We start from the raw sequence: 17,966 nt of genomic DNA, 5'->3' as shown, positions 1-17,966 counted from the left end.
AGATACTTTTGACTAGATTTCAGTCAGAGAAAACAATATCAGTGATCATTTCAAATTCTGAATTGATTATCAGTGTGTTTGCTCTACATGTTATCTTCCCTCCCACCTAACCTACCCGTTTTCCTTGTTCTCAAACCAGAAGCGGTCTCCGTCCCTGAGCCTCAGGAACTGGTCGAGCAATATAGTCCCTAAATAATTCTCCAGGGCCTTTGTCTGTCGTCTCTAACATCCCACCCACAAATACATCCATCTCGTCCAGGTACTGTGTCCCGTTGAAGGTTTCGTGAAGGAAGTCTAACATCTACTTAGAGACAATCATATCACACCATGTAAATAATACTAACAGAAACAGATTTCTTGACTAGCATTGCAGTTTATTTCATTTGTTTCTAAATCCTCACAATGATTTAGGATTATAAAATATTCTCTAGGGTCACACCAAATTAAATTGTTGTTTCGTGGGAAGAATATTTCCTTTTCCAATGTCAGAGGAGCGGATACAAATAAAACTTCAAAAAACATTACCATCTAACTTGTGGGAAATATGGACTATCCCAGCAATCCGTTTTGTTGAAGACATATTCACATAATCACAAAGATTTAAAAACACAAAAACAGGCAAATCATGAAAATATCAGGTTTGGACCAATAAAATTTCTAGTTTTATTTTCAATCCATTTTTTATTCTTTTTATTGTCAGATCGTCTGTAAAGCACAACAAAAAGTTAATTGGTATCACCTTGATAAGATAATAACTTGAATATATATCCATATTAAAATTCACAGAAAAGAATTGAAACTGTTACATTTTATTAGAGATCATAACAGAAAACTATCAAAACTGTACAAAAAGCAAATTCTGGATGCAATTACAAACACATCTGAAACCAGACTGGGTTCATTCTTACCTCTTGAGACATGGCTGATGATTCAGAGTTTCATTGTTTATTTCTTCCCATGTGGATTTCTTCCCTAATCCGATTTCTTTTCTAACCTTGTTATAGGTTTCTAATCCATAGTCTCTACCTTTCATGATGGTTAGAACAACAGCATCATGTCGAGAGTAATGCAAGGGCCCATAAAAACTTTCTGAAAACAGGACAAATTAAGTCATTTCATACAAAGTGTTCTAAAAACATGAAAAAAAAGAAAATATTAAAACCTATTAAAAAAAACAGGCACAAACTGCTTGAAATTAAATTTAAAATTTGAAAGCTAAACCATAGTTGATAAACCTCGGTAAGACATGTAGTTTGAAATCTGGCACCATTCCACAACTATCTCAACAATGAAAATATTATCTCTCTTGGGTTGTTCATTAAGCCAACCATGGTTCAATCTATTTATTTTGAAATTTAATGATGGATATTGTTTAATGGCCATTTAATATATTTCTAACAGTTATTATATCTGTTTTGTATAATAGCATATAACCATAATAGTTTTCTCGATAGCCTAAATAAAATTATGCAAGTGAGTGGATTATAGTATTTACCCTAAAATTTGAATTAAAAGCATGTATTGTTAGAGCCACAGATTTAAAGTCATAAAATGCTGGTTTTGATGCTGAAGCATTGTCCCATAAGGATATCATCCTAAAATCCAAACAAACATTACAGTATCTTTCTAAAATCAATACTCTCAGAAAACTCTCAGAATCATGCAAAATGATTAACTTAAGTCATCTTTAAAAAATGTTACCCCTGATATCTGGAACCACTTCTGTGTCCTCTTTTTCTGCTGGTTGTGATGCCAACCCAAACAGAATCTCCTCAACTCCATTTACATCTGCAGTAAGCACTTTCTACAAGAAAAGGAATGGATGCTTTCACAGCCCATCACAATGCAACACCAATTTTTTCATCGGTAAGGCATAGTCTTTATTGAAAGTGGTCCTCACTATCTGAAAAGACTGTTGGCGTTTTTTCAGGTACAAATGTGAATCATACTTCAGTGCCATACTAAACATCTATTAGATCAAATCAAATCTTATCTTATGAACAAGTCAACAAACGTATGAAAACATTCAACAAGAAACACATTTTAGTAGCAATAAATGTACTACAATCTTTAAAAATCAGCTTTAACAGGGCAATGGTCTAACTAAAATACATATACTAGTAATGCCTGTACCAGTGATGTCATTTTAATGAACATGCTGTTTTTGTGTGAGAACACTTACATTAAAGATGCTATACTGGAAATTTTTGACAAAAAACTAATCTGCACATCTAATCAAATTTTTGCCCTTATTATGGAATAGCCCTAATAATTACCTTTGACAAAATATCAGCCTCGTTTGCACAAGTGTTATCGTTTAAAGTCAGTTCTCCAGTTGTACAGCAGATTACAATGTAACTTTTTCAAACTTTAGAATCATTTTAACGCTATAAATAGCATAGCTACGAGTCTGATATTTACTGAAATTCAATAATTTTGAGATATTCTTAGTCAGGGGTCACATTCAGTTTTGTTGACCACTTGTCTTTGGAGCTACAATTCAAAAATATGGTATGAGCAACTATGACATCTACACTGACATGCTTTAAGTATGCAGACTGAAAATCTGATTTGACACAAAGTATCTCTGTTATATCTTCTCTAAGTTGTAATGTATTATGTAAGGTCTTCAACATACAGCCAGTTCATTTTGCAACTACCAAGGAAAAGTTTTCCAGAAGTGTATTAACAGTCAAAACTGATATTAACATTAGTCCAACTGGTTTTGTATTAGAACCTGATTTAAACTGGGTTGACTTTTAATACACTTTTTGAATAACTGGCCCCTTGGTAGCAAGTTATGGATTGGATATCAGCATGACATAACCCAAGCGTATACAAGTTATAAGCTTGTGAGGGAGGACCAGAATTCTAACCTGTGAATCCCAGTATGTGTTACACAATCTCACTGAAGATTTCTTCACACAGTTATCCTTCATCAAATCTCTGAAACAAAACAGCATTAAACACATTACAGACTTATTGATATTCATACACCATTTAGCATGAAAAAAAAAAAACAACTTAAAACAATGACACTAGCTTTACTGAGAAAACAGGAGACTGAACTGTACCGCATGTCGGCAGATATATGACAATGCTGTTGTAATGAAGAACAAATATAACAGCTTTCTAAATGCTTGTGCTCTCAGCACACATTTTGGATCTCAAAAACGGATCACACAGACACTTGGATTTTTTTTTCTGTGACATAATTAGCAGACAACACACTGTGGTTTTTAATTTGTTTATAGCCAATTTGTCTTTAGTGTAATATAGAAGTGATGGCAAGGACTGGTACGTATTCATGTAGCAATACAAATCATAGAGGGTACCTGAGTACAATCTCTGAGGGAATCAAGGTCAAGATATACTTCATAGCAGCAGCGTCAAATACAGCTGTGGCACGGGGATCAACTGAGCGCTGGTAACCTGCAGGGCAACAACAAATCACAGGTAAATACAGCAAAACAGCGCAATGTTAATGTAGTGAGTCCACACTCACATCACACCTGAAGATCGTTCTGGTGCAACACAAGTCTTTATAAGGCGCCTAAGTACATGTCACACGTAAGCTGGGCACCATTATTTATCAACAGTAATATAATATTACTAATGTAATATATTTCATGCCTTATCACCAAATGTTGACAATTTAATTGTTACCTGATTGTAGTATCAGTATTTCTCAGTGCTACAGTTATACATCTATACTGCATCATTAGCGTTCCTTCGTTTTCCAATATTAGGAATGGAATTTTAAACAGTATGAGCATACCAAATGTCAACTTTTGCCATCTGCCATTCATGTATACGACATTACACTCTTCATTAAGATCAATTACGTCTTTCAATTCACAGCAGATTTCAGGTTATGCTCGGTTGTCTCCGGCCATAATACTTTCTGCTGGCATGTATAAAGTCAAATATTCTTGAGTCCGCCGTAGAACAGTGGTCATATAGGTATTAAACAAATGGTTTCAGGTCAGCATGTCGTACTACTGGTAGATATGGATATTAATATAAGATTGGAAAAGCTAATGGCTCTGAGTTTCCTGAGTTGTATTCACAGATGCTAGTAAATAAAGAGAAAATAGAGAATTATTCTGTTATAAGTGACTCAATTCACATTAATATAAGTCTGTGTGATGAGAGAGTTAAATTACCTTTTAGGTGGTATGGTGGGATGAACTGCTCCATTTCTGATTCATTCAGGTTCAACAGTTTGGGTAGCCAGTCGTACATCACAATTTTCTGCGGTTAAATATCAATGCGTCAAGGTAACATGATTTATATTCCGTATATTAGAATTTTATAAAAACAACATTCAACAGGCAAATTCATGTTTCCCAAGTAACTTTTACACGGCTAATTGATCACTTAACGTTAGGACATACACTTGTATCTGTACATCAGTTGATCACTTAACGTTAGGACATACACTTGTATCTGTACATCAGTTGATCGCTTAACATTAGGACAAACAGTTGTATTTGTACATCAGTTGATCACTTAACATTAAGGACATACACTTGTATCTGTACATCAGTTGATCACTTAACGTTAGGACATACACTTGTATCTGTACATCAGTTGATCACTTAGCATTAGGACATACACTTGTATCTGTACATCAGTTGATCACATAACATTAGGACATACACTTGTATCTGTACATCAGTTGATCACTTAACATTAGGACGAACACTTTTATCTCTACACCAGTTGATCACTTAACATTAGGACATACACTTGTATCTGTACATCAGTTTCATACGTAAATCCTTTGATAATAAAATCAGATACTTATTATAAACAGATAGTGAAAACATTAGTTTTTGATAACATTGTAAATTTTGAAAAAATATTTTAGTTCGTAGCAAACTGAAGAAAATAAATCACGCATGATACACTCTGGAGGAATAACAGATAGAAAAGAAATTAAAGATTTAAGCTAAATGATGTTTTCAAAAAGATAAAGATGTGATTGACCAAGGAAAGCTCAGTTATACCTGGTATGTAGCCACAACCCATTTCCTGGCAGTATAGAAAAGTTCATGGGGCGTCAGACTTGGGTCCTTTTCTTTGAAATCATCAACCAACTTATTATGCCAGCGATAAAAAAGCACAGCCAAGGACAGGAGTGCTGGATTCTCTTGGACATGGGGATCTCCCAAAGCTACATGAGGATGGAAAAACACAAATGTTGAAGAATTTCAATTTGACAATTGAGGTGTTGTAAACAGATTAATTGGTACCCTGTATAAATGGAATACCGTTGAATAAATCTTGTAAAAATAATAAATGCAGAATAAGCTTGAAGAAACACCTTGTAAACATGTGAAAAGTTTGAAGAATTACAGTAGTCTAGTCTCAGCTGCAACAAGCAGCTTTATAGGTTACATTAGCTTTGAAGTGATGGTCCTATTTGCTGCTAGGTTTGGAACCTTTCCTTTCAGGGAGTTGATGTCAGATGGTGGGTTTCTGATATGCAACAAGTAAAAATGAGAAGTGGCTGCTATAGATTTTATTTTACTAAGATTGTTCCTTGCACAAACATCAAATTTATTTATATTTTTGATTGGTGTTTTATGCTGTATCTTCAAGAATATCACAAACTTGAAATAAACAAATTCATGTTCCAATTTCCGCCTAGCCAATACAACCGCTTGTTGGTACTTACTCCACAGGCTCTCTGGGTCAACATAGGCACCTGTTGCGTTAGGCACACTGTCAAAAGGCAAGCGCATGGTGTTCAGCTGTGGAAATCGCCCAAAAGTGTCACTCTTCGCAAGCTTGCCAGTCTCATGATCTCGCAAAGCATTAGCCCACACTTCACTATAACCGTATATAAAACTTCCATCTATGTAGCTGGTAGCTTTGTTTACCTGAAATCAAACATGGAAATATTTATTTATTTGACTGGTGTTTTCAGCCGTACTCAAAGGTATTTCACTTGGTTGACAATGGCGGGAACATGATGGAAAGATCAGAACTTCACTATATACATGTAAAAACATGCCGACTGGCTTCTCAAAATTTGGATGATGGCCAAACCAGCTAGATTTTCATATGATTAATTCATATATATTGTGGAAATGGGTTGATAGTGCCCATTCAATGCAACAACAACATAAACCCTGTCAATAGCCGACCTTATGCTATTATGTAAGCCACACAGAGCAAACACGGAGATGAGTGTATTGACACAGACAGACACCAACTCCCTACCTTCAATGATGATGTAAACAAGTCCATTCACTATTGAATGATGAATAATAGAAATATACATACCAGTGGGCTGGCCTTTAGCAGCAAGAAGTATCAATATAATTTCATGAATGGATGAATTAAAAATTCTTATATATTCCTATTTTAATGTTCTGCTCTACAGTGCTGAAGTTATACAGCTGTATATTTTAACATTCCTGACTACAGACTGCCAAGAATCTCAGTTGAAGTTATGTTAATATAAATGTCAGAGTGACCGTCAATTCCAATTTTCATAGTATCTTATGTTATGAAAATAAGTTACTCAAAATATCACAACTGACAGCGAAAACCTTTCATGGAAAGTGTGTCATCTGAAATTATGCACAATGTTCTGCTTGTGAGACACAGGAATTTTTGTGCTTGTTTCCGAGAAGTAACTCTTGTAACTGAAATTTTGATATCGAGAATGAATGAATGACTGAACTTTCTCCTGGGCAGTACACAATGGAAATCGTACCCAGTTAAAAACTTTTCCAAGCCTCACAAAACATGACCTACAAGTACTTATGAACTTATGAAGTACTTATGAATTTATCTAATACTTATGAACTTATGACTACTCTGACATTGCATTGCATGAAAATTCAACTGCATGAAGAAAACAACGTAAATATATACCGAAACATGCTACAAAAGCAGTAATAAGTTGCTTAATAAGCAATCTGATTGAATTCACATTTCTGACTACATTGAAAGTAGTATACGGACAACCATTCGGATGTCAACATTTAATTTTATCATGAAATAAGAGCAAATGCTGACTCATTATTTTATGGGACAGTACCACAAAGTTTCCTGAAGTTATTAGGAAAGAGACTTTAGGACTGATGCCATCTGAGAAAGAAAACAAAAAACAAAACAGCTACTGGTATCTATATTTGTCGTTTTCCTGTGCTCATAGTAGGTTTTCATGCATTGTACCTTATGTTGAGAAATAAGTTACACTAAACATCCCAATTGAAGGCAAAAACCTTTCATGGAAGATGTATCATCTAAAATTATGCAGTTTCTGAAGTCTCTAAAGTCTCTAGCAGGATGCCACTTGGGGAAGACAAGAAGAAGAAAAATATATATACAGAAAGAGCTATATATATTTGTCACTTTCCTGTGATCCGAGTTGTTTTTGTGAGTCGTATTGGAGAAATTAAGTCAGAATAGTGAAGCTGGCTAGACAAATTATACTTAATGCTCCACCTGTTTTCGAGGATTGTTTGGCGACTGCCCCGTTGTTGTGTCATAGAGCTTCCGCTCATATGGCATGAATTTGGTTCCGGTTCCATCAGGGTCAAAGTGTGGGTCTCCAGTGGGCACAGGCACGCTCAGTACCTCCACTGGGCAGGTAGAGTCATCGGTATGCAGGATCTCATACGACACAACCTGACCTAACAAATTGAGAAAACAAACAATGCCTGTTTTAAAATATATAAAACATAGAAGTATGACTAAACTATATTAGTATTCATTATTAACAAACCGGACTACATGTATTTGGTATTTTAACTTTTCAATTCACTCTCATTTATTGAGTATTTGAATAGGTTGAGGTACTAACTATGCATATAAATTGCCTTTCAAAAACAATCCATAGCCACAATTTACATTCTCATGACAAATGCACTGATAATAATAATTTTTTAATTTCATCATGTTCATATTGAGTAAATACACGTATTTCTAAAAATATGTTTTTTTTAATATTGATTTGATTTTTCTTTAGTTAATTTATGGGCTTCCATTAGTTCCCTTATAACAAAGTTATCACATGATACTGGAGCTGCAGCAATTGATTTCTGTAGACGTCACATATGTAAATCTACACAACTGAGTCACACCAAACAACAGGCTCAAAATACTGGACAAACACAGGGGTGTACTTGTTATATGGTACTCAGTATGCATGTATATGCATGTAGTAAAGGTACAAGCCGCAACAGGAGATGTCTACATCACAAGTTTCATGTAACAGACTGAGAGGCAAACAAAAGCCTTGGTTTAATTTACTTATTTTATGCTAAGTACATCAAGCATGCATTCCATCAATTACCATAAATAATGAAAAAAAAATTTAAGAAAATTAAAGCCTTAGGATTCAAATCCTCTTATCTGAAACAGTAGATCCTTTTGAAAAACTGAACTGGTTTAATTTTTAAACAGCTTTGTACATTCGTTCTCTTTAATGTAATTCTTTTTAGGAAATGGTCTTAACTATGTTAAAATACCTCAAGGCAATGTCACTTATAAATGCAAAAAAAAGAAAAAAGGAATGAAAAAATTACAAAATGCTACATTAAAAGTAGGCCCAGAGGAAAAAACACCAGTGTTTGACTGTTTACCTGGCGTACTAATACAAAAAAATTCTTACCAAAGAAGGCAAATAATGCTGTTCTTCCATTGACAGACTTGGTGCCTCCATTTCCCCGAAACACGTTGTTACTGATGTCACGAGGATTTGGTCGTCTAATACCAGGTGCCTTATAGGTGAAGTCCAAGTAACATGTGGAGATATTGCTGAAGAGGCGACAGCCCGCCCTTCCCCAGTGCACATTTCCTAGATTGTTGAACCTGCCATCAAATCGCTGCCACTGCTGCCCAAAGCCTTCAGAACAATAAAAGATACACAATACACAATCAGAATTTTTAACTTTCAGCAAGTGCACAGTACACCTAATCCATTAAACCTGGGACTAAGACGTGCACATTATCCCCAAATTAAACAAAAGTTAATTAAATCATGAGATTAATTCTAGAATAGCCTGTAAGCATGTTTACTGTTATGCAGCACATACAAATCCCAGGTAAATCCTTGCACAAAGGCATGTTTACGTCATTAATGACGTAATTAAATGCTTTAAAACCTGCTTAATTAAATAACCATTGCTTTGAAAATGAAAGAGAAAGGCCCAGGTTGCCCAAAACACGGGAGTATTCTACCTCCGGTATCTGTTTTTATAATATTTAGACCTACTGGTATAATATTTATTTATTATGCAGACCTATATGTACATTTCTATACAATTGTATATGTCGTGATCCTATACAATATGACTTCTTTTATAGTTCTCAGTGTCAAGTCAGAGATAATAAAAAGTCATAATTAGGACTATATTTTCAATGTTTTGGTACTTTATGATCGTGAGTCAAAATAAATAGGTTGCATAATAATGATAATAATAATAAAAATTCACAAGCCGACACGTATACGGCTGAAAAAATTTCTCCAGAAATTCATTTTGTCGAACTAAGCTACGTGTGATCACGTCAACATCACGCAGCCTGAAGGGGCTGTGGATGAAGGCGCACACTGAGCCCATTGCTCAGCTCGCAATTAACGTTACGTCACTGATTCCGCTTATCAATTCGATTTAGGATGCAAGAAGTGTTGAAGAAAATTCCGTACCTCCCAAGTTAAATAGTTCATTTAATCTAACACCGCGACACTGTTTGCATCTATTATGTATATTCAGTGCCCTCTGGAGGCGTTGAGTGCAAAAGAAGGGGGGTCACTCTCAAAGGCTTCGTCATAACAGTATTATGCATTAAATTACTACTTGAGGTAGGATAACTTCACCATCTATATCCACACGTTACAAGTGTCCATTACCTTTTCCGTCTGCAAACTCAGCTGAAATATCGTCGCTATAAAAGTGGCATTATAAGCCATAATCATTCATTCATTGCGTCAATCAAAACGATTATCAGTAAACATTTTCTTTGATGTGCTTGTTAACGTGGGCCTATAGGCTCTACTCCAGCTGCAGGCCGAGGCCTACATGTGGTTTCTGATGGGTTCCAGTAACTGCGACTTTGGCGTGCGGGACTAAAATTTGTTCTTCCTATAGATGAGACATTCTCTACTGTAATGTAAATATTGCAGTGTCTACGTGATTGGGGTTTAGTGCAATAGGCCCACCACATGCTTTAGAACTTTCACCCTTGTACGAGTGGCATTCCGGTTTGTTGGGGAAGGAAGCCAGAATGGATGTAATAAGAACCAACACACTTCACCAGGTTCCACAAACTTCCTTAACTTAGACCAAAACCGAATTTGCGAGGGGTGGATTCGATCCTACGATCTCGTGGTCGCATACTGTTAAAAACTCCGTGGTCTTATCAACACTTAGGCCTATATAAAATATTTTCAACATCAGATGGTGCTGTCTTTCCTTAACAATGAATAGGTATGCATGTACAACTGGACATTTTTGTTATAAAACACAATTATTTTTTAATTATTGAGTTATCTACAATAAAATATTTTCAATTTGTTGATTTCCGTTTTGAACTAAAATGTATTTGGAATGAAGTATCGGCATGTCAATGAAATAAATGAAATAAGTAAAGTTTTAAACGACAAGACTGGTGGTGTTACGTAAATCTGTCGCTATCGGTATACAACCCATTATCTACCGTTCAGTTCAAACATTATTTAATACTTAAATGTATTAAATGACTTGCCACAGGTCAGTTGCTTTCCCCGGGTTCTCAGGTGTCCGTCACCCATACAACTGACCGCCATCGTATTAATGAAAAATTCTTAAGTGTGATGTTAAACAACAATGAAATAAGTAAATAAATACATATTCCTTAATTGAAATTCCAAGGAACTGCACGGTGCCGCATACAATCGATTCATTTGATTGTTGTTAAACATCACGTGCAAAAATATTCCCTCAGATACGATGGCTGTCATTTTTTGTAGCTGGGGGAAAACGGAGTGATTGGGGCAGAATCACCTGTCTTCGGCAAGTTACTGACGAACCTTCCCATGTGTGACGTGCAGAATTGCAAATGATCATGGGTGGAAATTGCCAGTGGACCTCAACAAACGACCCTGCGATAGAGCGTGGTCGGTCGCTTGTGGTCACCACGTCCAACGAACAGTGAAAAATGGGTAATGTTAGCTTATACATGTAAATTCCCTGTCCATGCAAAGTCGGGGTTGAACCCGTAGCTCGTTGTTTGGCGTCGCGTATGTTTTCGCTGCATGGGCTAAGCCAAGTACTTGGTTTCATTATACTAGTTCAGCAACATACTGTAAAGCATAATTTGATTGAGTGAGACTTGGAGTATATAATAGGCAGAAATATAAACCTAAGCGTACATACCGTGGTTGATTAGAAAAATCTGAAGTAAAAGTAACAATAGCATGGACCCAGTCGTCATGCCTCAGTCATGTAGTAGTGCTGCAAATCTTGACTTAAAATCGCTGGAAAAGAAAAGAAAACGCACACGTGAATTTCGGGTACATGCATACAAGAACTGCTTGTGCAGAATTGCATGGACCTGGAGGAAATGAACGAAGTGAATACATTGGTGTATTTTTTTTTCCACACAACCCTCGTTCTTGACTCCCCGCCAATATTTACAACGCGAATTTTCCGCCTATATGTTGACTGTATATTAACGTACAGGTTGAGAAAGAATATCTACGCCCTATTTGCCACTCTGTTTATATTTCGTGTTTACACTATAAGTTCAGCTTGCGTGTAAAATTGACGTATAGTTAATATACAACGGTTTGGCTGTTCGATTCAACATGTAACATATAGAACATCACAAAGTTTTCGCTGATCCAGCATATCTATATGGGTACGGACGAGTGCTCGACACGTTTCCGCCTAAGGAAAAAGAATCTTCCGCGCCTCTACTTCGGTAGATCGTCTATATAACGACATCTTCTTGTAGGCACATTATTGTTCAACTCCAAAGCTATATTCATTCATATGAGCTATGTTGGCAGTTTATATAAGCTAAGGATGAGCAGCTTTACTAACCTACCGATATAAAGATATTTACTAACCTAACGATATGAGAATTTCTTGCTTTTGAGATTGATATCGGGCTTGCAGGCGTTCCATTAAATGAATTGATATACATGTTGCAGAACGTAGTTATAACAGCCTATTATAACAGCCAGTTTATTAGGCTTCGTGGGCTTCGACCGGTAGGGTCAGCTGGGAGAAAACGACAGTCCTTCGGCAGGTATCTGAAAAACGCCCTGACGTAAATCCGAAGCGAGGCGACAAGTGCTGGGCTCGGGCACGTGAACTGATTGATCAAGGGCCTGATGTCTGCTGGTTAAGCCGGTGAAGACACCCAGCCAACAGTCACCCACGTTATTCCTCAGTTCACATTTAATATTATTTATGTTTGAGTGCAACACTTTTTATTATCGCCCACGCGAACGGGTGTTCTTCACCTGTGCATTCAATTGGATTGAAATGAAGAGTACAGGTGTGACGTATGAATCTGTCACATTCCCGCTAATGTCATTGTTTTAAACATGCAAGTAACCGCATCTGGGGATTGTCAAACTATTAAATATTACAGTCTGCATGTCAACGTGGCTCAAAAGTGGCCTAATTCGGAGATTATCTAACACTCTTCCGGGTTGGCAACAGGTAATACTGACCTTCAGACTTGGCCACTGATGTCAACAGCTATCATTTACGTCGTATCCAATTAAATTCTTCTAGTCTGCAGCAACCTGCGAATGGTCGTGGGTTTCACTCGGGCTCTGCCCGGTTTTCTCCCATCGTAATGTTGGCCGCCGTCGTATAGGTGAAATATTCTTGAGTACGGCGTAAAACATCAATCAAATAAAATAAATAAATACATGTAGATTCTTCTACCCGACGATTGTTTAACTACCATACCAGTAATATATAAGCCTACATCGATCAATCTTGATAGGCCATTGATTGACTGATTTAGTGATATATTGGGTCACTATAAATGATTCACTCAAATTAATGGCCGAAAATACTAATAGCATTATAATTATATTAATAATATAATGCTTGTAATAATATAATACATTAGGAAAGATGAGAAGAAATAGTATAAAGGAAGTTGTGTAATAACTAATTGCAGACACGTTTTGTAACATTTCATACGGGTATAATGATTATCCTAGATACGTTTAGGCATCGTAAAACAAATGACGGAAGCAGCTTTGCTGTGGAGCATGCAGGAGCATTGTTGACTCCGTTAAGCAGGTACATGTTCGTCTAGATGCACACGCTTGTCTCCCTCAAACAAACGGATTTCCCATCCTAGGCATAAGGCCATATCCTCTTGACAACCTGTGCTCTCTGCGCATAAGTACACCAATATGTAGCATATGGGCCTATAACAATATATTTACACACGGTATTGAGCTACACCGTGGCTTTTCAATGTACTCAAACACATTGTACTGGATACATCCACTGTGCAGTAGTTATATAACATAATTAGGCAGGTAATTTCCTGTTTATTATGAAATGACAAGATGGCCGAGGATTGCGAAAAAGTCTAAACTAACATATGTACATGGCTAAGATATAAAAGGTCCTTTTGCTTTCATTTTTTATTGTTTTCCTTTTTACAGTTTATACTTCATACGTTGCACGATGAAAAAGCTATAAGGGTAATATCAATAGGCCTCAGAGTTACGGCACCTTAGCATTTAGAATCATTAATGATGCATAACTGTACACGACGACTGATTTATATGCGTGACTGCCAATAGCTAGTAATCACTTCTTTCAACTTTATGATTCGCACAAGTTAGATAACATAGATGCTGAATAATTTTGGCGTGTTGTTCGCTAACACATGCTATTTAAACCATCTAATAAAGAAAAAAGGACGTGAAATATACTATAATAAGCCCGCAGGCCTTTTTCGACCTTCAGAGGTTGACGTGTGCATGACGCTATGGAGGTAAGCTGATTGAGTGACAGCAATACATCTGGTAAAGACTGGCTTTTCTCTACATGCACACACAGCCGTTCATCTCGATTCGTCATTACGTATATGTGTAAGAATTAATTTGGCCTTTTATATTCGAGTGTCTATACTTTCTCCTGGCGTTGGCCTTCAGTTGAAAAAACACCCCTACCTGCAGATCAGTCGATCAATCAATCAGTCAATCAAGGGTGGCCAGCATCTTATTTTGGAGATTTAAAAGATTTAGATCCTACTTCTGCGTTTTGTTGAACGTTCAGCTATATCATCGAAAGCTGGTACATGTCATCTTACAGAGAGCAGACATCTAATGTGGCAACAAACCTGACAGGAGCTTACCATATCAAACCATTTCGAATCTCTCTCGAGCTTAGACCCATGTATACCTGCATATAGTTGCAAGGAAAAAATGATTCGGGCTTGACACTGAGAGCTGATCTTCGGTAGAGATAGTCCGCGCGAGGTTTTCGTGATAGTGTTATTTTTGGCTATTGTCGCTCTTATTAAAGCTCCACATGCATTGTGGCTTGGTAGTTTAGGGCCATATCCTATAGCTAGCATGACAGAGATTGACCTCTAGCATGAAGGTAAACAGGTCGGACAGCCGGTGGGCAAACATGCCCGCTGTCAACACAGCGCTTCACCTTATACACACTCCCAAGGATTCTCAACACCGCCGGTTACATACCGTCTCCTTCATCCACGACATCCCCCTGTACACAAAGCCCTTAACAGAATCTTATATACAGCGGCTGTACGGTGGGGTAATAACACACCGAGCTAACACTATACACGATATACACGATATACACCGTACTCAAGTGTAAAGCTACGCTGGACAATGTTTAATGACAACTTGACATGATTACACGAACATGATTATACGATGTATGTATGTATACGTTTAAATTATAAAGAATAGCAACCCGTCTAAATTGCTGACACTTGAATGTACGCGTTGAGTGTATTCAATGAGCGAATGAACTTTTATAAGGCGTGTATTAAAACAGTATAAATAAGTACATCTTACTCAGCTGGTGATTAGGACGTTTTTATATGTTGTTAGTACATGTACAGAAACAAATAAAAAGCCGATTTATAAACTTACCTCTATAAATAAGGATATTTTCACCCGTGATACAGTTCTGCTCGCTTCTTGAATGTCTGTATATACGCACACTATGCTAAGTTCAGCCGCGCCTGTCAGCTGCTTACGACGATATTAACACACGTTGGGCCTTTTAGACCAGCCTGTAACAAAAGCGGATATGGGGCATAAAATAAGAGATATCTTAACTTAAATATGCACCCGGATAGATGTTAGGCCAATTCCGGACTGCTGAATGAGCTGACATGCATGTCTCACCCACGGCTTTACCGGATCTCATACACAGGCCTGTGACGTATACACGTTTTCGGCTGCCGAGCGACCGCTGCTGGCTTGTCAGCAACCTACCTAGACTTCACAATGAAAGTTTCAATCCATGGTTGTGATTTTATCCGGAAATGGCTTTATCTAGGAGACTTTATCGACAAGACACTGGACATCCGGACGCCCTGTATCCGTAATACTGACCCCGACATACTCCACCCATTTCGGGAATACCCGGAATCCCTTCAGCTGAGACGCACGTTATGTATACCGTAGGATGCGTCACATTAACAACTCACTAAATCTATACTCTTATGTCCACTCTATCTACCTGAACGTAACACACCTGTGCGTTCGTATGTGCGACGTAGAAGAAAAGAGAAGAAAACTTTCTGAACACGGTACAGTGAGCTCTGAGCAAAAAAAAGGATATATTTACACTCGGGATCCGCTGACCTCTACTCTAGCGAGACTATAGGTTATGGTCTATAACTCAATGAAGCCAATTCTTAGCTCCCGGCACTATACTATTTACACTGATCAGATTACCGCTGAGCTATAACTATATACTCCTATATTAACATTTTAATCTGCTGTAATTCAGGATGTTGGCTGTTGTATAGGAGCTTTTCAAAGTGCTTCAATTTCTTCAGATATATAGACAATTGTGGCATAAGTTTTTATATCATGCACATTTTCATACCTTTTTCATATATTTTCTTTATTTGATCGGTGTTTCACGCCATACTCGAGAATATTTCACTTATACGACGGCGGCCAGCACTGTGATTGGAGGAAACCCATGTCATATATGTTCACTGAATATCTACGTATATTTAAGACAGATTATGTCCCTCACCCATGTGCGTTCATGGGTGAGGGACACAAGAGCGGCCAGGTTTAAGAACCGCACTTCGCCATGCACTTGACTAACCTCCTAACTTAGGACCGCAGCCGAAGGGTGAGATGCAAACCTAGTGCTGGAATCGAGCATGCGACCTCTTTGATCAATGGTCTGACAAGTGCAGCCAGTCTACGCTTTAACCGTCTGCGCCAGTAAGAGCCCTTGATCATGCTGACAGATGTGTCGCTGTATCTTCATCTCCATGCAGTCTGACTGCGCATGTACAGACAATGATGCTGAGAATATATATGTTATAATATAGTAATCAGTCCTCACGCATGGTTTTGCGCCGTACTATTACTTTTAAACTGGCAGGCCTACGTGGAAGCCGTCATGAACTTGACTCGAACAGTCATGGCATTAGTGAGAGGCTCCTGGGTCAGCGTGCTGCGCGAGTGCGAGACCCCGAATACGCCCACCCCGGCCCCCAAACCCACATCCTTTTGATTTCACGCTCGCAACAGCGAGATCTGGATTCCGACAAAAGACATTGCCGGATGTCACGACCTTTTTATATTTTCCCAGTATTATAATGTAGTAATTGTGACGGGCAAACAACCATAATTTCCTAGAAATGTTTAACACCAAGCGTACTCAGGATTTTTTCACTTATAAGATGGTCCGAAGCTCTGAAAAAGTGGAGTGCGAGGAATAAACCAACGGCCTTTGGCAAGTTACTAGGAAACTATCGCTCGTGTGGTTTACGTCACACATGAAAAGCACACCATCTCCTGTGAACTTTATGCAAAATCAAACAGGAGAGATCTTCCTTCACGCTATATGGCATCTTTTTCGGTATCGATTATTTTAATGTATTTTGAAAGATCACGCCCAGGGAAGAAAAGAAAAGAAAAATTGCCTTGTCAAATTTCAACAAAATGCATATACGTTATCATTGAGGATAATCACTTCTTGTCTCTGAGTTTAGTGCGATGTTATACATAATTGCTCAAAGTATGTCGACATCATCATTTACTAAAACGCTACGCATATATAGATGTATGTATTGTACATGTACGTAAGTACGGCGTAAAATACAAATCAAATAAATAAATATACATGTAAATGCAGATAAACTCACACAGATCTAATGGTGCGCCGTGTATCGTAGGATATTATACAGGGTGTCCCAGAAGTGGCGCACCATCCAGGTTGAGGTTGAATGCTTGATCTACAGAACGGTGTGTTGCCCCATCTCTTCCAAACATAAAAACCAATTCAACTCTTTCTTCTACTGTTAGTTTATTAGCCATAATTAACTCTGAAAGAGAGGAAAAAAATTTAATATCAGTATTAAATCTGAAACACAGAAAAAAATGAAAATCAGGATGGTGCACGACTTCTGGGACACCCGGTTTATACACATGTGCTCCACCAAAATCTAAATTTCAAGTGACAAGAAAATTTGATATGATGCAAACTTTACATGGAAGCCTATGAAATACTACTTGTATATGTGATCGTCAAGATGTTGGTTTCTATCTTCTTTAAGGTAAACTAAAGATCTGGTTTATAAAACATTTCGACGAATTCGACCAGAGAACGCTCAAGAATTTTCATTTATATGACTCTATCGTTTAGAGTGATTATGCTTTAAGTACTGTCTGTCAATATTTCGCTTTTAATGTCATAAATATATATATATATATATATATATATATATATATATATATATATATATATATA

At 37.3% G+C, this 17,966-nt stretch overlaps 1 protein-coding gene across 1 annotated transcript in view; it reads right to left on the bottom strand.

Annotated features, from left to right (window-relative positions):
- The window catches only part of LOC135464009 (dual oxidase-like), a 30,890-nt gene extending 15,531 nt beyond the window's left edge, over positions 1–15,359 (bottom strand). The window contains 14 exon segments of the mRNA XM_064741487.1: positions 116–186; positions 188–301; positions 740–755; positions 909–1,089; positions 1,702–1,804; positions 2,877–2,946; positions 3,336–3,432; positions 4,167–4,254; positions 5,013–5,179; positions 5,684–5,888; positions 7,468–7,655; positions 8,636–8,869; positions 11,379–11,479; positions 15,113–15,359. Of these exon segments, the coding sequence (XP_064597557.1) occupies positions 116–186; positions 188–301; positions 740–755; positions 909–1,089; positions 1,702–1,804; positions 2,877–2,946; positions 3,336–3,432; positions 4,167–4,254; positions 5,013–5,179; positions 5,684–5,888; positions 7,468–7,655; positions 8,636–8,869; positions 11,379–11,436 (1,592 nt within the window). The 5' untranslated portion in view covers positions 11,437–11,479; positions 15,113–15,359.
- Between the last annotated feature and the right edge of the window lie 2,607 nt (positions 15,360–17,966).

The sequence above is a fragment of the Liolophura sinensis genome, chromosome 1 (genome assembly GCF_032854445.1).
Source record: "Liolophura sinensis isolate JHLJ2023 chromosome 1, CUHK_Ljap_v2, whole genome shotgun sequence".
Classification (NCBI taxonomy): Eukaryota; Metazoa; Mollusca; class Polyplacophora; order Chitonida; family Chitonidae; genus Liolophura; species Liolophura sinensis.
Note: the sequence above shows the minus strand (reverse complement) of the source record. Positions and strands in the feature narration are given on the sequence as shown.